This window comes from Mustela putorius, unplaced genomic scaffold (genome assembly GCF_011764305.1).
Source record: "Mustela putorius furo isolate JIRA1106 unplaced genomic scaffold, ASM1176430v1.1 tig00000242_pilon_pilon_pilon, whole genome shotgun sequence".
NCBI classification, from domain to species: Eukaryota; Metazoa; Chordata; class Mammalia; order Carnivora; family Mustelidae; genus Mustela; species Mustela putorius.
In genome coordinates this window covers 11,071,181-11,093,385 of record NW_025421325.1, presented here as the reverse complement: position 1 = coordinate 11,093,385, position 22,205 = coordinate 11,071,181, and the positions used below count along the sequence as shown (strand labels likewise).

General features: G+C 39.4%; 1 protein-coding gene and 1 long non-coding RNA gene across 4 annotated transcripts in view; one reads left to right on the top strand and one right to left on the bottom strand.

The window, feature by feature from the left end:
* EDNRA (endothelin receptor type A) overlaps positions 1–18,877 on the top strand; it is a 60,898-nt gene extending 42,021 nt beyond the window's left edge. Inside the window, exons 4-8 of the mRNA XM_004758028.3 lie at positions 5,785–5,983; positions 9,126–9,278; positions 13,887–14,020; positions 14,445–14,553; positions 16,496–18,877. Of these exons, the coding sequence (XP_004758085.1) occupies positions 5,785–5,983; positions 9,126–9,278; positions 13,887–14,020; positions 14,445–14,553; positions 16,496–16,636 (736 nt within the window). The 3' untranslated portion in view covers positions 16,637–18,877. The remainder of the gene's footprint in view (positions 1–5,784; positions 5,984–9,125; positions 9,279–13,886; positions 14,021–14,444; positions 14,554–16,495) is intronic.
* The window catches only part of LOC106006400, a 92,529-nt gene continuing 76,300 nt past the window's right edge, over positions 5,977–22,205 (bottom strand). The window contains exons 4-5 of one of the 3 annotated variants that reach the window (XR_006606246.1): positions 9,119–9,214; positions 5,977–8,302 (exon numbers count right to left, since the gene is read on the bottom strand). This is a non-coding gene — a long non-coding RNA (uncharacterized LOC106006400). Of the gene's footprint in view, positions 8,303–9,118; positions 9,215–14,590; positions 15,226–22,205 lie in introns of those variants that run through there. The other 2 variants (XR_001180428.2, XR_001180431.2) reach the window with 2 other exon arrangements.

Sequence of the window (22,205 nt, the reverse complement as noted above, 5' to 3'; positions counted from 1 at the left end):
TTTAAAGTGTGCCTAGGTGAGGATAGAAGTGATAACTTAAGGGAAGTGGCAGAATTGAAGGAAAAAGAATAATTTCTAACGTAGGCAAGTATGGGCAGGCACCTGATAGAAACTTTTTAAAAGTATGTTAGCTACCTTTTCCTTCCCTTGATTCAGTAATCTCACTCAAGATAATTAATCCAGGAAAATGATTCAAAAAGAGAAAAAACTATATGTACAAACATATTTGTAGATGTGATATTCACAACCTTGAAACACTAGAATTGATGTGACCTTAGGAGAAATATTTAAGTAAACTCTATCAATATCCAGTTATACTGTGTAGCTATTAAATTAACAAATGCCATGCCTCTACAGAAGCATAAGGACTTTTTGTTTAAGATTTTATTTATTTATTCGACAGACAGAGATCACAAGTAGGCAGAGAGGCAGGCAGAGAGAGAGAGGGAAGCAGGCTCCCTGCTGAGCAGAGAGCCCGATGCAGGGCTAGGACCCTGAGATCATGACCCGAGCTCAAGTCAAGAGTTGGATGCTCAACTGACTGAGCCATCCAGATGCCCCTAGGGGTATTTTTTATAATGAAAAGTGGATAAGACTAAAAATAAAATTGTAATTGATATGACTATAATATATATTTAGTTTATGCATATGTGAATAGAAATGAACAAAGAATAAAAAGATAAAAATAGATTTTGTTGAAGTATTATCTTTTGAATCTGTTTTATTTTATATTGTTTTAAAGCACATTCCATAATAAATATTTTAAAATTTAGTGACCATCCCAGACCATACCTCAAAAATTCAAAAACATGCATTAAATGCCTTTGGCCTTGAAGACATCTAAAAATCTATTTATAGACATATACAGTAACAAGCATCTTTACATAAATAAAACATGTAATTTATAGTTTTATTTTGGTACATCACATGACAGGGTAACAAGGTAATGTTGTGGGAAAAGACTCCCCCTGGGAGTTGGCACACAAGAGCCCTGGTCCAGGCTCCCCACATTCACAGGAGACAAGGCAGAGGATATAGTAACACTCCAGCCCTCAGTTCCCAACTAGTAGAACATGAAGGGGAAAAAGAGCAACCCAAGTGTCCCTCTTGGGTTTTTTGAAAAATTATTTGATTCTAAGATTCTCAAAGTATTAGCTTTTTTTTTTTTAAGATTTATTTATTTATTTTTAAAGATTTTATTTATTTATTTCACAGAGAGAGATCACAGTAGACAGATAGGCAGGCAGAGAGAGAGAGAGAGGGAAGCAGGCTCCCTGCTGAGCAGAGAGCCCGATGTGGGACTCGATCCCAGGACCCTGAGATCATGACCTGAGCCGAAGGCAGCGGCTTAACCCACTGAGCCACCCAGGTGCCCTCAAAGTATTAGCTTTTTATCTGTTGCCTACTCAGGGATGACTTGAAAAATAAGAAAATGCTCAGAATGCAGTGTGTATTGGCTAAAGCCAATAAACATAAATGCATGTCCAGGAAACAAAGACTCTTAATTCAACAGATATGGATTTGGCATCTATTGTTCTAGGCATTATGACCAACATATAAAATGTCTGCCCTCATGGAGCTTATATTTTAAGAAAAGGGTGGACATAAGCAATAAACAAAATAAATACAATCTTTGATTGGTCACATGGTAATAAGTGCTGTGGAGAAAAATAAATCGGGATGAGCAGGTCAGTGTAAGTCTGGAGGGGATTCTGGCAATTTCAAATAGCATGTTCAGGAGAGGACCCTGTAAGAAGATATAAGTGAGCTGAGAAGGAGATGATGAAGCAGCTCTGAGGACACCAGTAGGCATTCTCCTGGGATGGGAAACCACTGGGGGATTTGAACAGAGGGATGACATGATGGACTTCTGAGCTAATAGGCTCACTCTGGGTAGAGTACAGTAGGGCAAAGTCGATGCAGGGAGCCCAGTGCGGAAGCTACAGGAGAGCTGGTGAGAGGTGGTTACATTTGAATGCATCATGAAGGAGCAGGTTGTAGGGTTTGCTAAAGAACTGGATGTGTGGTAACAAAGAAATAAAGAGGAGTGAACGCTAACTTCAGATTCTGGGCCTGAAGTGGTAAAGACTGGAGAGAGGTTAGAGTGGGGGTCATGGAAGAGGACCAGGAGTCTGGCTTGGGTGAGTGCCAATGCCTACTGGATATCAAGTGGCCATCTCAGTTAAGCAGTTGGATAGACAAGTCTGGAATAGAGGCCAGGTTCTAGGTTAGAGTTGTAAATTTGGGAATTAATGATCAGTATATAGAAAATTGATACTAAAGCCATGAGACTGTATAAATCACTAAAAGAGAGTGTGTCAATAGAGGTGGAAAGAGGTCCAAGGACTAAGGTGGAATCCAATGCTACTAAGAGTTTGAGAATTGAGCAGTTTCCAGCCAAGGAGATGAGATGGGGAGTGGCCAGTCTTATCAGCTGGAGAAAACCCAGAAGAATGTAGTAGAAGCCAAGTGAAGAAAGCATTTCAAAAAGGAGACATAATTACTGAAATATCAGTTGTTAGTGGTTGAATCTACACTTGCAGATTTTCTGTGTCAAGTGAGGATGTCATATGTACACATCAACTCCCCTGAAGGATGCTTTATAATCACACCTAATAAGGAGAACAGGCTTGCATATATGTAGGTTGTATCATTATATTCCAAATAGACATCATTTTTGGAACATCCAGTATTTCTTACTTTCCACACCTATTCCTACGCCCGTCACCACAAACGATTATTTCTAATTGCACTTATGGTTGTTTTCTCATCTCATGGAAATGTTATCAAAATGAATGTGATTATAAAAGAAGAATAATCTAATTCTCAGCCATGTGGGTTTGCTATACTACACAATAAACATTACCTCTATTTATTTAAAAATGTTGAATTTACATTAGATTATAAATGTGTAATATTCTGGGAACGCAGCATATTATAAAATGAAGCTGCTGTGTGAATGTATTCATCATAAGAACATGTTGACCATATTTTTTTACTCAAAGCATATTCTATCTCCAATCCTGCCTAAGAAATCTGGCTTTCTCACTCCCTTAGGAGATAAAGCATTTTATTTAAATCACCTTTCCTGGTAGTTGATCTAAGGGAAGAGGGAAAAGAAATAGATACAACTCACAGCCTCAGGATATAGACATCCTGTCTCCATTCCTTTTAGCTTTTACTGGACATCAGGCTGCCAGTCTAATAAGGTAACAAAGAAAAGTAAACAGAAATGAAAAGCAAAATAAATAGCAGTCTTTATCCCACTGGAAATAACCATACATTTAAAAATGCAACCTTGGCTATATCGTGAAAGGATTTTCTTTAGCTGTATTTTATTCTCTTCTGAACTAATCTAGACTTTTTCTTAAGATTCGTATTGTACACCAGTCTTGTTTACCCTAAAAATCTTTTGCAAAACAATTTCTCAGTAAATTGTGCTGTATCTATGCCATGCGGCATCATCCTGCAAACCCAAACTCTGGGTTCTAAGCTACAGTGAAAAATTAGGTAGCATAATTTCTATGACTTGTGTTTTCATGGATGTACTGAAATGGAACACTAAATATAAGGGATACGGGTAGCTTCCCTTGGCTTAACAAATCTTTGATGTTAAGTCATGTGTCCTACAAACCCATGTGCACCTGTCCTCAATGCCTTTGTCTGTTTTACAGTCTTCTTCTGGCATTATCTAATGAAAGCTATAAAAAAAGAATATTTCCTTCCCGTTACAACAGCAAAAAAAAAAAAAAAAAAAAAAAAACCCACAATTTCAAGAATGAAGCCAGAAATGCCATACCACGTCACAGTCCCATCTTAATAGTAGGTCTAAAAGTCATTAGCACCAGACCATCACTTCAGGTCAAAGCAGATTTTCAAAGCCAAACCCTCTCTAGACTTAACATTGAAATGTGATTATTATCACAAAAATATTTAAGTAAAAAATGAGGCAAACAATTTCTTAATGTCAGTTTGTTTTTTAATTGACATCATTGTTCTATTACATTCATGTTCTGCATTTTGGTATGAACCATTGTTTTTGTTTTTGTTTTTTTTTTAATTTTTTAATTTTATTAACATGTAATGTATTATTAGCTCCAGGGATACAGATCTGTGAATCGCCAGGTTTACACTTCACAGCACTCATCATACCACATACCCTCCCCAATGTCCATAACCCAACCACCCTCTCCCTAGCCCCTCCCCCTGGCAACCCTCGGTTTGTTCTGTGAGATTAAGAGTCTCTAATGGTTTGTCTCCCTCCCTGTCCCATTTTGTTTCATTTATTCCTTTCCTACCCCTCAAACCCCCCACGTTGCCTCTCAGATTCCTCATATCAGGGAGATCATATGGTAATTATCTTTCTCTGATTGACTTATTTCGCTCAGCATAATACCCTCTAGTTCATCCACGTCATCGCAAATGACAAGATTTCATTTCTTTTGGTGGCTGCATAGTATTCCATTGTATATATATATACCACATCTTCTTTATCTATTCATCTGTTGATGGACATCTAGGTTCTTCCCATAGTTCTGCTATTGTGGACATTGCTGCTATAAACATTCAGTTACATGTGCCCCTTTGGATCACTACATTTGTATCTTTAGGGTAAATACCCAGTCGTGCGATTGCTGGGTCTCAGGGTAGCTCAATTTTCAACTTTTTGAGGAACCTCCATGCTGTTTTCCAGAGTGGTTGCACCAGCTTGCATTCCTACCAACAGTGTAGGAGGTAATCATTGTTTTCTATTAGGAATCTTCCCTAAAGATTAGGAACCAAGGTGAATTTATCTCCATTTTATCTGTTCTACACAGGACCATAATGGGAGAGATACAGTCATTCTCTGATATTTACCAGAAATATTTACTTACTAAACCTGGTACAAGGCCACGGTACCAGTTGTACAGTGAGAATAGAAGAAAAGAGAAGATGATGGGCTATCTATGGCTACTATTCACTTAAGGGTATCTAGATCTACCTCACAGATGTTTTGAGTTTCTTTTTTTAAAATTTAAATTCTTATTAACATACAGTGCAAAGTTGGATTCTGGAGTAGAAATCAGTGGTCTGTCACTTACATATAACACTCAGTGCTCATCACAACAAGTGCCTCCCCCCCCCTTTTTTTTTAAGATTTTGTTTATTTACTTGACAGACTGAGATCACACATAGACCAGAGAGGCAGGCGGGGGGGGGGGGGGGGGGCGGGAAGCAGGCTTCCCACTGAGCAGAGAACCCTATGCAGGGCTCCATCCCAGGAACCTGAGATCATGACCTGAGCTGAAGACAGAGTCTTAACCCTTTGAGCCACCCAGGGGCCCCAACAAGTACCCTTCTTAATACCCATCACCCAGCTAGACCATCCCCGCCGACCTCCCTCAAGTTTCTTTTTTAATGTATAAAGAGGAAGAAGATACAATGAGTACCAGCAGCTTTTCACTACTCCTTCATACAGTTTTTCCTCCAGTGTAAAAAAAACACAGGCTAATCTGTCTGATGCTGCCACATTATAAACTGTCACAAGATTTTGCTGAACCCAAAATGAAGATTTCAGACTTGGGCCTGCTAAAGCAACTGATTCCCAAAGGGATGAAACTCTTAAGGATCCCACTTATTTTTCACATCAGAACTCACCGAAAGTGATAAAAAGCCAATGATTCATCATTGGCCAAGGGAAAGATCTTTCCAGCATTTCTAATTTCTTTAATTTAAATAAATTATAAATTTTGTAACGACTGCTTTCCACCACAACCCCCTTCCCCCTGCCCCTTTTTTTTTCAGGTACAGAGCAGTTGCCTCCTGGAGTCGCGTTCAGGGAATTGGGATTCCCTTGATCACTGCCATTGAGATAGTCTCCATCTGGATCCTTTCTTTTATCCTGGCCATCCCTGAAGCTATGGGCTTTGTCATGGTGCCCTTTGAATACAAGGGGCAACAGTACAAAACCTGTATGCTCAATGCCACATCAAAATTCATGGAGGTATGGAGAGTATAAAGGAAATTCACTGGGGGAGGGGGAGGAGGTCTTCATGTATACTTTATCATCGCCAAGACTTGATATTTCTACAGTGCCCAGCATGGTTTACTCTTTTAGTTTGGTCACATATTCTTCAGCTGCATGAAAAGTACACGCTATGGGAGGGTTTAACTTCTTGAATAGAACTATTTTGTTTTCACTCTTACAGCACAATCGTAAACAGGACTGTTCTGCACCAAACAACTCAGAGTCTAAAACAAACGTACTCAGTGCTCACTTCGGTAGCACATGAACTGAAAGAAACTGAGAAAAAAAGATCAATGTGCTATTTGTTTTTATAATAAGCAACACAGCACAACAATTTCCATCTGACAGGCATGCTGATGGGCATTTTATGTTACTTGGGCAAATGTACAATGCTCACATTTTTTAAAAAGATAGATTAACTTAAAATAGGAAGCCATACTTACAGGTACTTACGGTCATACAATTCTGCATGTATTATACAAATGATATGAATTTGCAGAACTTTTTTTTTAAGTGTTTTAGTTAAGCGAATTCCATCTTTATTTAATACACCTGACCACATTAATGTTTTTCTGCAGACTTTAATTATGTAATTGAGTGTATTGGAAAACATGTTTAAAATGCATATTTCCTTTACCAAACTAGTCAAATGTGGACGGAGGAGAAAAACCAAAAGAATAACTTCTTCTCTTAAACTGGCATAATTTAGTGCTTTGATGTAGGTTTCATACAGCTCAGATTCCACATTTAATCATTTACAGACATCTCCAGGTATGTTTTCCTAACTTGGAAAATTCACAAAATTAGTGGTTTTACAGTTGACCAGTTTTCCTCTTTGGAAATTCTTATTTTAAATTTAAAAGTGCTCTTGAAACAACTGCCAAACTGGCAATGGTAAAATGAAGGTATTCTGTTTATCTACTGACCTTTTTATTAAGTCAGTCTCCAAAGTGAAAGAACAAAGAAAACAGCAGGAGGTTATCAGAATTTGGGAAGTGGGAATAAACCACCTAGATATTCCAAGCTAAAGTTTCAAGAAAAGAGTCTTGATATAAGAAGGGGCTTACTAATCATGTGAACCAGGCAAAATGAAAAGAGCTTTCGCAAAGACAAGTCTCTAATAAGAGTGGGCAAGCAAAGGTTGGCTATCGTAGGATTTCAGTAAAAGGTAGGAGTTAAAACTGATCATTTTTTACATTCTGTTCCAAGTCTGAAGTTTCCAGATTCTTTTGCTCCTCTTGTTCCTTTTTTCTCATTTTATTCCCTAGTTTGTGCTCCATTTTTTCCTCCTCAACTTTGCTCTAACCTAGAGTGGAGGGAGGTCCCTTCATACCCTGGCTGATGACATTAGTTCAAAGGAAATGTGTGACCCCTTTCTCTACAGGCCTGTGCCTTGGAGGGGGCAGGGGCTCCAGCCAGACCCCTCCGGGGTCAGCTTCCAAACCCTCTGCAGCTGCTTCTGCAGCATTCATACCCAGTCAACAATGCATCTGGAAGGGGGGGAGGGGTAAAGAGTTCTGATTTTTTTTTCTTTTTTCTTTTTTTTTTTTTTGGTTTTTTGACTTCAGTACTGAAATCTTCTACAGTGTGATATGGAGAGGGAGATATCTGTATGAATACATCTGAAGGAACCAACTCCTTTGGTAGTTTACAGTAACTTTAGGATAGAATTCAGGGAGGGGTCTGTGAATTTAAATGGAAAAGAAATTACATATTCATTTTCACTAACTTCTAATTGGAATTTATCATTTCCTTCAGGCAATGAACGACAAGCATATTTAACAGAACCATATTTCTACTAATAGGAATAATAGACATTTTCTTGTCACAATAACAGTTGGATAATCTTGAAATATCATTTACGCTCATCGCTTTTCAACTTCTGATAGTTATTAGAACCACCATTAGATTTTTTCCCTTAACTTGTTAATAAACACCTCTATTTCTAGATCAGAATTTTCTTTTTACTATTTCAATAGCTGTGTTTCAATGTAAGTGGTTACCACTGTAATCTTACTTTTACGCATATAGAAGTGTTATTCTCAGAAAGGATTACAGTCTTCACCAGACCTTCAAAGGGGTCAATGGCATAAGAACAGTTAAGAACTTCTGCCCAGAACTTTTTTTCCTCAGAAGCCATTTATAGATTTTTAATAGACATGTTACAAGTGTAGCCTACTGGGCCTCTTTCTATATTCAGCAACTGTGCAGTTTTTCACAGAGCAGCATGATTATTTTTTACTGTGGGAACTGAGATGATACAGGAGGCCGCGTTATCCTTCGTAAATAAACAATCTGGAGAAAGAACACAAAGAAAAGCATTTCTAAGTTAGCGATTAATTTAGTGGAAGAAAGCATGTAGATATAATTTTCTAATTTCCATTTTTATAGGGTACTAAATTTTCTCCTTTAAAAACACATAAAACTGAATAATCCTCTATTTACAAAGCCTGCGCACAAGGAGATAATGCTAACTGTGGCTTCAGATAAGATACTGGGCCTCAATAGTTTCCAGGTGATAGGTATTAAAGAGTGAGAAAGGGCATGGTTTTTGAGGGCTCAAACTGGCAGGCTGCAAGGTCACATAGCAAGCATACCAGGCAAAGGGTTAACTCCCAGTAACCAGAGCTGCACCGATAAGCCATTCATAACCTTCTTGTTACCAAATAAGACTCCCATTAAGTGCACTTTAACCACGAGTCAAAAGGAAACCAGGCACTAACAAAATTTTGAGGCTCATCAATAAGTAAAGATAAATACATATTCTGTATATCCCAAAATCATGCTGTATGAGCTTTGGAAGGGAATTCTATTTCTTGATTAGGGCTCTCCCACTGTGTAATTAAAACCAACTTCAGTTCATAATAAGTATCTTTGTCAGGATCATTTTTTTCGAAGTGACATTGCTTCATGGGCTTTTATAAATCCAGGATGATTTTTGGAGTTTCCAATTGAATTGAGTTTTGAGCGTCATCCCCCAAGCCCTTTGCCACAACCAGAGGGTGTGTACATAGAAACATTACTTCAGGCGTGAAAATTTTGAAGCCATCAGAGGTATTGCCCAGTAAGTTTAGATTATAATACCCCTCCGTTTCTCTCCCTTTTATTCACCTTACAGTTTTACCAAGATGTAAAGGATTGGTGGCTCTTCGGGTTCTATTTCTGCATGCCCTTGGTGTGCACTGCTATCTTCTACACCCTTATGACCTGTGAGATGTTAAACAGAAGGAACGGCAGCTTGAGAATTGCCCTCAGTGAGCACCTTAAACAGGTAAACCTCATAGGCTCGTGAAAATTTGGCCAAGACTGATTTGTCCAGACAACAGAAAGCCTATAGATACTGTATTCAGCTGATGTAGCCTCATTTCCTAAAAATAAATAAATACTGTCTTATAACTGTTTTCTTTATAGTTATAATATTAGGAATTTCTTTTGTGAAGGTGGAGAGCCTACCGACAAAAGAGGTGGCCGTGTGAGCAGGGCCAGATAGAGAGGAACTCTGATTTAGTTTGCCAAGAGTATATTCAACACATGTGTTTGTGTGTCTGTGAACTGAACTGGGCTTGTTGGAACTGTGCCAGGACACAAAGAAGCAGATAAAGTCTTGGTGCAGAAATAAAATACAAATATGAAACATTTGGGAAACAGAATCACAAGGTATGGTAGAAGTGGACTGTGTTGTGGGAAACCAAGGAGGACGTAAGACAGAGTCACAGAGATGCTTGTCATGGATGAGGGAGATTGAATTGTTCGTCAAGGATAAAGGCATTTGACGGGGAAGGAGATGACAGAGGGCATATTTCAAGTGCAAGGACAAGAGTCCAGTGAGACCATGGCATGGGCCCCACGCACTTGGGGAGTGGGGAAAAAGAGATGAACCTCATTAGAGAAACATCTCAATGTCCACAACAGCCAAACTATGGAAAGAACCTAGATGTCCATCAACAGATGAATGGATAAAGATGTTTTATACACACACACACACACACACAGTAATACTACGCAGCCATCAAAAGGAATGAAATCTTGCCATTTGCAACAACGTGGATGGAACTAGACGATATTATGCTGAGTGAAATCAGTCAATCAGAGAAAGATAATTACCAGATGATCTCCCTGATATGAGGAATTTGAGAGGCAGGGTGAGAGATTTGGGGGGGGTACGGAAGGAAAAAATGAAACAAGATGGGATTGGGAGGGAGACAAACCATAAGAGACTCTCAGTCTCATGAAACAAACTAAGAGTTGCAGGGGGGAGGGGGGTTGAGAGAGGGTGATTGGGTTATAGACATTGGGGAGGATATGTGCTATGGTGAGTGCTGTGAAGTGTGTAAAATCTGATGATTCACAGACCTGCACCCCTGGGGCAAATAAGACATTATTTGTTAATTAAAAGAAAAAAATTTAAGGTCAGACTCATTGTAGGATTTGGGATTGGGTACAGAAAAAGAGGTCAAATTTTGAAGAGCCCCAGGAAGCTGTTGTTGGTCCCCCATGCCCCTCCCCCAAGCAGCAAACAGAACAGATACAGAGGTGGCTTTAGAGGGCAAAGCTATACACTTAGACTTGCTGAGCTCTGTGGTTTGGGGCAAATTGCTTAATGTCTCTGAACCCCTAGTTTTTTATAAGATGCATATAATACCTCATCTTTCTGTACAAATATTAATTCAAGTCTTAAAAAATTATATAAAATGTATATAATAATACATCAAAGTGTATATACCATCTCATAGTAAGTACCCAGAAAATGTTTGTTAGATACTAATTCAAAGAGTAAAACTAGGACCGCCCATAAGTTCTCAGTCTGAGCAGAGAAGTATATAAGAACACCCAGCTGCACCAGAAGATAATGAGTTGTTGTTGATGGAGCCCATAAATCTGTCCTATACAATCGCCATATACAAGCACCATTCCTCATCAGTGACTCCTTTCCACTACTGTACTGATTTTTCTGAGCTTCAGCTTCTTTATCTGTAAACTGGGCATGATAGTATGTAAATTGATACCACTACAGAAATCAAAAGAATTAAGCGCATACAGGGGCTCCTGGATGGCTCAGTGGGTAAAGCCTCTGCCTTCGGCTCAGGTCATGATCCCAGGATCCTGGGATCGAGCCCCGCATAGGGCTCTCTGCTCGGCATGGAGCCTGCCTCCCCCTCTCTCTCTGCCTGCCTCTCTGCCTACTTGTGATTTCTGTCAAATAAATAAATAAAATCTTTTTAAAAAAAAAAAGAATTAAGTGCATACATATACTTTGTAAAATCTGACATGAATACAAAAGGTAGCTATTATCTTTCAGTAAAATTTAACAGAAAAAGTAGATTATGATTTTGTTCAGGCATGAATGTTTCAAGGGCTCCAAATGGGAACTATATCAAGCAATGCTGGCCTCTCCTTCCTGCAGTAGAGGTAATTAATTATAATAAATTTGTAAAAAACAAAAAGACAATGTTCTTCAGTGCTGAAATTTTCATTGATACCAAAATTGAGTCTGTTTAAGTTATGAATGGTAACTGCTCTGAGAATAACTGAACAGAATTGCCTGTGAGGATAATAGGATTCTGCTTTACATTTCCATTGCATTCTTTATGTTTCCAAAGAGCATGTTATTTGTTTGATTCCTCCAAGCACCCTGTGATATAGGCAGGACAGACTTCCTTGCACATTTGATTATGAGACTGGCTTACCCAAATGCAGATTAAAACTGAAGTCTTGGTCCTATGAGGCATTGCCTACTGTCACACCAAAAGTTGTAACAGGTTTTAACAGCAGGAGAGCAGGCTGGGCTGGAAGGCTGGAAGACCTTCCATCGGGGCCGTGGAGAACTAAACTCACAGTGAAAGGCCCTGCCACCCTTTGGCTAGTATCCTACATGGCTCCCAGTTTTGCTTCCTGCGTGGTTTTCTCGAATTTCTCTTCATTATTCTGACAACAAATTTTATCAGTTAGGGATCGTGTTTGGATGCTGGTAGCAGAGAACCCAAAATAACATTGAGTAAAACAAGTGAGGGTTTCTTCTTTCTCCCACAGCAAAAAAAATCAGATGTCACAGGTTCAGTGCTCAAGGGACTCGGAAGCCAGGGCTCTGCTCTTCTGCTGACTTTTCCGTTAGAAGACAGGAACTACAGCTCTACCTTCTCTCAGATTTCCAGGCAGCAAAAAGGGCGAGAATATAGACCATATTAGTGTTTGTGCATCTGAGGACTAGCCTCCCCTTTTTAGTAGCTTTTCCAGCAAATTCACACAGCGATTTCTACTTGATCTCAGCAGTCAGATTGTGTCAGGTGGCCTTGAAGTCGATTAGCCTGAACTCCCCTGCTGCAGCGACAAAATCAAGGATTTGTCTGATATAAGGAAAACAGGAGAAGAGGTACTGGTTAAGCAAATACAAATACCAGACTGCCATGGCAACAAATTAATAATGGGTTTTGAAGGATCGTCCTCTGAGGATTTGCTCAAGGGAGACAGCCTCTCCCCCAGTACCCTCCTTTTCTCTTTTTCTGGTCACACTTTTCCATGAACATAAAAGGATCCTTTAAAATGAGCCTCTATTCCTACAGATAGGAACTCCTTATTTTCTCAATTGTTGCTCAGCTTGGATGTTCTCTGAAGCCATAGTCCACCCAATAACTCTTTTTTTTTTTTTTTAAGATTTTATTTTTATTTATTTGACAGAGATCACAAGTAGGCAGAGAGGCAGGCAGAGAGAGAGAGAGGAGGAAGCAGGCTCCCTGCTGAGCAGAGAGCCCAATGTGGGGCTTGATCCCAAGACCCTGGGATCATGACATGAACCAAAGGCAGAGGCTTTAGCCCACTGAGCCCCACCCAATAACTCTTAAAAGATTAAAGAACCCCAGTCCTTCGGGCTAGAGCCACAATTTGTGATGACTGCCTTGAAATCTTTTTAAACGGCTCTATTAATCATGTGGGTTTATTGTAGGCTGCCCATACTTAATGCTATATGCTTTGGGTTGAAACAACATTACCCTTCCAAATCCTGCTTTCAATCAATTTTATTTTGACATTAACTGATCCCAGTTACAGACAAGTTGCATTTTATGTTCCTAGTTAGGCTTTCACATGCATGCATTGTAACACTCAAGCATGATGCACCCAAGTGTCTGGTTGCAGATAATTCCTAACCTATGATTTTTCTGGTCCTACACAAACTCTAAAGTATGTAAACCTTCAAACTGAGGTCAGTCCAGGGTTAACATGTCCCAGTCATTCTAATCAACATTGCTGATAATCCTTTTCCCTCATCCCTCTGTTTGCAAACAGAGGTCTTTGGAAGCTACATGTCATTAATAAGAGAATTTTAAAAGCAAAAAACTCCCAATGTTAACTTTCTTCAACATAAAGAAATGGAGAAAACACATCGCTATTGGTTTTTTATCTTCTATTCCCTACTTCTGTTTTCCAAATATCTTCGTAGATTTGTTCATTCTTTATTATGTTGGGTTCAGTCACGTTGACTGCCATGCTGTCATTAAGGTTAGTTACCCATCATTGAGGCTTTTAGTTAACCACTCCCCCCATATAGTCACACACATGGGTGCACACACACGCATTCAGCTCCAGTGTTGGCTCAGCTCCAGCCAATTTCCATTTCCCTGACATCGAACTTCTGTCCTGACCCTAATAACCAGCTTGAGGCCACCATCCTTCCTGGCAGCTGCCCAAAAGAATCATTAGCAACTCCTAGATTAGAAAGTTGGACTCCAAATCTTGAGGAGATGGAGGCACTGTGAGGCACACTCTTCTGGCTCTTTTTAATGTAATTCTTTCTCTGCTGCCTACTACTTCCTTTGTGTAGCTCTTTCCTCTAGCAGAAAAACACTAAATTTATTGTACTTTTTTCCCCCTCGCTTTCCTTTAGCGTCGAGAAGTGGCAAAAACAGTTTTCTGCTTGGTTGTAATTTTTGCTCTCTGCTGGTTTCCTCTTCACTTGAGCCGTATTTTGAAGAAAACCGTGTACGATGAGATGGACAAGAGCCGATGTGAATTACTTAGGTATGGTCCTGTGTACTCGTTAGGAAATTGGAATTTCTCCAATTGTCATGCTTATGGTATTTTTACAAAATCGTCTAGTCTACAGTCTCGTTAGCCCTAAAAATTAAAACTGCAAAGTTGATTATTTTTCTTTCACTGACATAGCCCATGTCTGATCCCAGAGTTTGTGTGAGCCGTATCTGTAATTTTGCGGCTCCCCTCCTGGGGCTGTACGTCATGGTTTGAGCTAACCAAGTGGCAGGTATATCCATAAATGTTCTGCAGAACTGAAACTGCCACTTAAACAAGGCCTTAAAAAAAATTCTGACTGCCACCTATAAGAAATGGCTCCTGGGCAAGAAAAATGCTTATTCTAGGGATAAATGCTAGTTAGCAGGTTGAAAACATTATCTTCTAACTATTCCACTATTTTCTTCTGTTCTAGTTTCTTGCTGCTCATGGATTACATCAGCATTAACTTGGCAACCATGAATTCATGTATAAACCCCATAGCTCTGTACTTTGTGAGCAAGAAATTTAAGAATTGTTTCCAGGTGAGACTGGTTTGCATATATCTTTTTAAGGACAACCAAGGGGGCACATGAAGTCACCAACGAGCTTGGCTAATTTCCAGTAGAGAAGTGAAAATCCTACTTTGTTACCCAGAAAGAGGATCAGATTGCCAGCGTAAAGCAATATTGTCAGAAAAATTATCTGAAAGGAAATACCAATTCAGACAACAAAATATGCAGGGGCTTGACTAAAAAGAACTAACTTAATAGCTTGTTAATTTAGTACGCTGCTTTATAAAGAAATGCTCGACTGTGAGCTCCAAGCTCCAGAGAATTCACACTAACCTCCGATTATCTTAGATGTTAACCACAGCCTCAACAAAACGTGAAGTCTGCTGTTTTAAAAAGTTTTTGCTAAATAATAGGATATTTAATAATAGCCTATGCAAGGAAAAGAAATGCTTATTGCCCTGGCCATCTGAGCTAATATAATTTCATTTGAAATCACTTTCCTTCTGCTCTTCAAACTTCCTTGCAGCTAAGCCAACCCAGGTCTTCCTGAAGCTCCATGTCCTTCTTCCTGAGGTATCATCTCCCCGGTTCCTGGGACGATTAGCATGGTGTAAATCCTTACTGCATCCTTTGGCCAGGATGTTTCACTGCAGTTTATGGCACATGTTAAGAAGAGTAGTATAGAGGTCAAGGGTGCAGGATCTGGAAGCAAACAATTTTGATTTACATCACAGCTCTGTACTTGGTAACTGTCTAACCCAGGTCCAGGTGATCCCCCTCCCTCAGTTCGATCATCTGTAAAATCAGATGATCACTGTGTCTATCTCATAGGTAGGATTCAGTGGGTTAATATTTGTTAAGCACTTGGGACGATAATAAGCTCTGAGTAGGAGTTTTTTTATGATTAGGGATAGAGAAAAGAGGAAAAACACCATGACTGCCCTCATGGGATGGACAGGAGAATAGAAGGAGATTGACATATATTTACCAAAGAATCTTACAAACAGATGAAACTAGGTATGGAAGTTCTAGCTGCTACCTTTTTAAAGTCTACTTGATAATGTTTACAAGTCATGAAGTGCTCTACGAAAGATTTTGTCTGGGGAGCCTGGGTGGCTAGTCCGTTAAGCATCTGCCTTCGGCTTGGGTCATGGTCCCAGGGTTCTGGGATTGAGTCCCGCGTTAGGCTCCCTGCTCCATGAGGAGTCTGCTTCTTCCTCTGATCCTTCTCCCCACTTGTGCTCATACTCTGTCTCAAGTAAAGAAATAAAATCTTAAGAAAAGAAAGAGAGAGAGAAAGCAAGCCTCTGCCCAGGGAAGCATTGACTAAAATGCTGGTCATAATTAATCCATCATATAATCTGGAATTAATCTAATTTTAATTAATTTATATATTAATTAGAGGGGAAGGGAAAATCAAGGTACAAACTCTCAGAATTTAAACCAATCTTTGTATTAATCTTCATACAGAGGCAATATATGCAGGAGAAAGACCTTAATCCAGAGTGTCCTGGGTTCTAATTCCAGTTCTGCCTGTTTCCCCCTCTCAACCTCCTTATCCTCAGTAATAAAATGGGAAAAATAGCACCTACCACCCAAGGCTACAAGGAGAGATGAGGTATCCAAAGCAGGCAGCCACACAGGTGAGGCACACAGCAGAAATGCCAAGCCCCTCCGGACCCTTCTATACCCATGCCCACCCCAGGTCATAGGACATGCTCCCTCAGGCCAACACTGCCTTCCCTTCCACCTGGATTTGGTGAATAAATTAAAACAAGAAATAAGGGATCTATTTCTCTGCACTAGAATGGACGGTTTAATTTCTACCTAGAGATTACTCGCTCCATATTCTAGATTACTGTTCAGGTTCACATTCTCTCCTCACGTTTTGTTGGTAGGAGCCCAAGGCTTCTGTGTTCTGCTGGAAACAGGTTGGTAGGCTCATTTATTTAGACTTTGTTCCTTCCCCCAGTCCTGCCTCTGCTGCTGCTGTTACCAATCCAGAAGTCTGATGACCTCGGTCCCCATGAATGGAACAAGCATCCAGTGGAAGAACCATGAACAAAACAACCACAACACAGAGAGGAGCAGCCATAAGGACAGCATTAACTAAACATCTTAAGAGATATTCATCAGAAATCCTTCAGATTCTATTGGAGAAAAAAATCACACAGCAACTGTGTTTCCAGAAATCTTTTCTCTAATCCTTCTCCTGTGACTCAGCCCCAAACCCAGAAAAATGCTTTCCAAAACATCAGAGGGTGGACTGGTTTATGGTCACAAATTCAATGAATCTTATTTCTTTAATTTATCTAATTTACATATTGTGCTTGTTATTTACATATTCCACACTAAAAAAATGGTGGGAGTTGGCAGGAGGAAGGGAGACTGTTGGGTTAAATCAGATGGGTATTTACTACTTTTGCATGAAAACAGTCTTCCAGTATTTGACAGCTTCTGTGGAATGTCCAGTGAGAACTAGCCACTATGAAAATTTAGTGATTATGACAAGATTTTAAATTTTTTTGAATTGGCCAGATGCAGTAAGGTAAGCAATCAGGTTAATGTATTTCATGTCACTTTTTAATTTTTAAAACATCAGTTCTCAAGCTGCAGCAAATATAGGCACTTAAAGCACAGGCTGATATCCATATTGGCTGTGTAATAGCTGGTATTCAAAGAATTTTTAAGAACCTTTCTTTTCTTTTGTAATGAGGTTTCATTATAGGAGCTCTGGAGCATATTTTTATGTGAAATTTTAAAATAATGCTTGAATCAAATAGTTCTATTTTTCACAAGCCCAATCTTTTTTTAATGTAGGTATTTTATGTAAAATCAACATCATGTACTAAAATTTAAATGTGCATATCATTCAACCATACCCAAGACTTTCAGTGGAATGTATTTACATCTAAAGCACAACTAGTAGAAAAAGACAAGGTTTTTAGAAGACTTGGAAATTTTCATCGAGGTTTTTTTTTTTAAATAATAGTAACATATATGTGCACATTTGGTAATAGTAACATGTATGTGGACATTTACATATATGTACGTACATATATGTTATGCATATCACCTCATAGTCTCTTGATTTCTCTAAAAATGTTAACTGTCAGTCCAACTTTTTTGGTCATTCCCTTTTCCATATAAGAAACCATTTCAAAGTGACCAGCTGAGTTTATCACATCAGTGAGATATAATTACCCCCAAATGCCACCATGAATTTACAGTTCTTCACTTCCCTGGGTTTCCAGCATGAATCTAAACACCTCCCCCACCCCCACCCCCACTCCTCACATGGTCACCATTTCAAAGGGCCCACAGTGACTTTTGCTGGGCATGTTCCAAGATGTTTACAGACTGTGAGTACAGCAGAAAATCTTTTACTGTGGTGTATATAAATATATATAAACAACTGTACATTTTTTTTAGCCAATTTTTCTGTGATTGTCTTTATGGAATGTACTTGTGTGTGTGATATATGCATGTGTGTTATGGTATGTATGGATTTAATGTAATCTAATAACATTGACCTGTAATCATACCACAGGACATACTCTAAGCGGAATCTAAGTGGTTGCTTATCGTGACCACTGGCCTTAGTCAGTTTTAATCTATCTGTGTCATAATTCCTGTGAACATGTCACCATTACAAATGGGATATGGGAGGCAGCATGAATGGGGACGAACCATGGGTTAACAATAGTGTTTGTTGAGCTGGTTGATGGGTTCGTTTGATAAAACAGCATTTGGGATTGTACTTTTCCTGTGCTAGAGCAAAAGTCATTAAGTATTGAAGTATTATATTGTCTTGGTTCCTCAACTCAGTATGCTGATGAGACTGACAAGAGGTCCGATGTTTCCTATCAGACTTCACCAGACAGATTGCTGATGATAAATTAGCTAAGCTGACTTGTTGGGGCTACATTTTAGCATAGTTGTGTATAAAATGATATCAGGTTCCAGTTGATCCAATTGCAGGGCTCCTTTATGTGTTAGCAGTTGGATTCCATAACTTACTGGTGCATCATGTGCAGTGATATATACCTATAACATAAGCCAAAGTTCACAGCATTTTGTTTAGACAACTGTCTTCTTTTTTAAGATGTGGTTGTCTCTTGCATATGAAGATACATTGCATCAGTTCAGAAAATCATAAATTCTGAATAACACACAAGCTTCAATGTGCATTTTGCTTATGGACCAGTAAGTAGCCATGGTTTACCAGAAGGAATATTTCCAGTTTTTACCTTTATCACACCCTCCCAAGCAAATCTGTAGAAATGAGCCAGAAGCCAAGGCCCCTGCATTGGCAGTGGCCCATATGTATAAAATAAAAGTTTACAGAAGCCTTGCAAGTGTCTCTTCATTTCTACATAGTTCTACACAGAAAATGTTCATTACATGAAGCCTATTGCTAATATCGTCTTAGTAATAGCTCAGCAAGCTATTTAACTTTCAGACACTTCCTAACTGTATCCTATTCGTAACCTACTTTGTCATACAGAACACTTAACTCTTTCATCCATTCCTTCATTCACATTTCCAGTATATTTTACTAAGCATCTACTTTGCCCCAGTCATTCTTCTAGGTACTAGGGACATAGCAGTGAACAAAACAGGCAGAGTCCCTGCCCTCATGGAGCTAGCATTCTAGAGGAAGGAGCTGGACAATAAACAGTGCATCAGGTGGATAGCTGGACGAGGAGACTCACGTATATCCAAGCGCTTATTTGACATCTCCAATGAATGGCTAACAGGCACACTGTATCTAAAACTAAGCTACTCATATCTCTCTATTTGGGCTACCCTAATATTCCTCCGCTCAAGTATTAGTCAAGGTTTTTCTCTGGAGAACGCCAAAGCAATAGGACATATTAGATAGAAAGATGATAGCTAGCTAGCTAGATGGAAGACAGAGAGAAGAGGAAATTTTCTATGGGAATTGGCTCACGTGATTATGGAGTCTGAAATATGCATGATCTGCCATCTACAAGCTGGAGAACCAGGAAAGCCTGTAATGTAATTCAATCCAAGTCCAAAGTCCTGGAAAAAAAAATGGGAGTGGATGGTATAACTCCCAGTCTGAGACCCAAAGCCTAGGAACCATGGGGCAGCCTACTGGTCGAAGTCCCAGAGTCCAAAGGCCCAGGAGTCAGGAGCACAAAGTCCTAGGGCAGGAGAAGATGGATATCCCGTGTCAAGAAAGGACAGAGAACTCACCCTTCCTCTGACCTTTTGCTCTTTTGGGGCCCTCATCAGATTTGCTTTACTCAACCTTCTGATTTCAATGTTAATCTCTTCTGGAAATACCCTCACCAGCATACCCAGAAGTGATATCTTACTAGCTTTCTGGGTGTCTCTTGGCCCAGTCAAGTTGACATATAATGTTAACCATCACAGCTCTGTTAAAGACAGCCCCATCCTTTGAGCTGTAATGATATGTGTGTGTGTGTGTGTGTGTGTGTGTGTGTGTAGGCTTCTATGACGCCTACTTGTTTCCAGCCTTGTACACATTATACCATAATTGGATCTGGTCTCTCGACCCCCATAAATGGTCTAAAGATAATCACATTTCCAAGCTAATTTGACCAGCATCCCCTGGGGAGTTTTCTCAGGAACAACTAAAGTAGGAAAGAGCCCTTTCCCACTGTGGCACACCTAGTAAGTCATGAGCCTGGGAGGTGCTGGCTACCATGCTTTGGGAATTATGAGGGACATCAACCTAGAGTGTTACAAAGATGGAAGAGGACACAGAAGTTCTTGGTGCCAGTTTTCCCTGATGTATTCCCATGACTTCAGTAAGCAAGCCAACATATTTACTTTTGTGCCTATGCTAATTGCATTTGGTTTTTGTTGCTTACAATACATACATTCTAAGAACATCTCATCTAAATTATCTTGGTTTGTTTCTTTTTACTGCCTAAATTCAGAGACCTCAGTTTTTTAGAGTTTTAGAGTGGATTGGAAATTCACAGACAATTCCCACATGCCCTCTTTCCCCCTTTCCCTACAAAGAGTTCACCCACATCACCTGAGTAGCTCAGTCAGTTAAGTGGTTAAGCATCTGCCATTGGCTCAGGTTGCTCAGCCGAGGAGCCTGCTTCTCCCTCTGCCTACTGCTCCCCCTGCTTGTGCTCTCTTGTGTGTGATATATCTCTCTCTCAAATAAATAAATAAAATCTTATAAACAAAGAATTCTCCCTATTATTTCCTTTTGTGTTAGCATGGTGTACTTGCTGAGGCAATATTCATACAGTCTTATCAACTAAAGTGCGTAGTGCACATTGGAGTTCACTATATTGTGCATTGTATGGATTTTGATAAGTGAATAGTGACAGTTTTTCACCATGACAGGATCATTCAGAATCGTTTCACTGCCCTAAAAGCCCCTACACTCCACCTTTTCTTCCCTCCTTCCTTCTCCTTGATTTATCTTTTCACCCAGTAGAAATATAGTGAATACCCTCCATTATTACACTGTGCGAGTTGTGCTGGGAATATGAAACCAGATGTATAAATAAATAAATGCACTGAAGTGCTTAGTGATGACTCAGTACATGTCAGCACAGGGGCCTGTAAAGGCACAAAGACAAAGTAGTCAAAATTCTTTAAACTCCAGCTGGTCACATTAGTGAAAAAAATACCGTGTAAGTGTTCTTGCTTCTGTGATTCTTATCTTAATGCAAAAATATGTCACTGCCAGGAGAATGGCATAATAAAAAGCAACAGACTATTGTCTGTGCATTATGAATTCTAAGCCTGTAAATACATATTATTCTCTATTCAAAAATAAACTTAATATTAATGCATTTAAAATTATTAAGGTAATAAAACAAATGGGAGATTAAATCCAGGACAGAACCAAGACAAATATGAATCTTTTGCTTGTCTATTATCTCTATCATTATTTTCAATATTACTAGTCCATAAATAGTACTAAACAATATATTAGTGTGGAGTGAAGAAAATGCACTACCAGTATTCCCAAGCCTCTCCAGGCCCAAAATTCTGAGACTACGATTCCTTCATTTGTAACATAATCTGGTACAACACTCTATTGATTGATTTTTTTCCATACCTCAAACAAGCGAAGTTATGGTGGCACAAGTCCACCATATGCAATTGTCTCTGAAATTCCAGTGAGGTCTTCATATTAAAACCTCCTCCATTTTTTTAAAAATAATCTTATATTTGGAGAAGCCTCTGTCACACTTTTGCCTAAGTACTTACGAAGACAAACTAGTGTCTATATTTGGTCAGGACCAATACTCTGACTTTTGTGTTTCCAAAACTGAAAGGAGAGGCTACAGTTCCTAGAATGAGGGAATAATCAAGAACTCAAAAATAACAGGGCGCCTGGGTGGCTCAGTTGGTTAAGTAGCTGCCTTTAGCTCAGGTCATGATCCTGGAGTCCCTGGATCGAGTCCCGAATTGGGCTCCCAGCTCCACAGGGAGTCTGCTTCTCCCTCTGACCTTCTCCCATCTTGTGCTCTCTCTCACTGTCTCACTCTCAAATAAATAAATAAAATCTTTAAAAATAATAATAATATCATTGTAACTGCAAAGTGGGGCTTTGCTCCTGAAGCAAACTAGCGTGGATCACTTTTGCTTTGATGAAGGCAGAAGTCCTAATACCTCACGGTTTCCCAAGCTTTAACAATAGTATTATTCAGTAGATG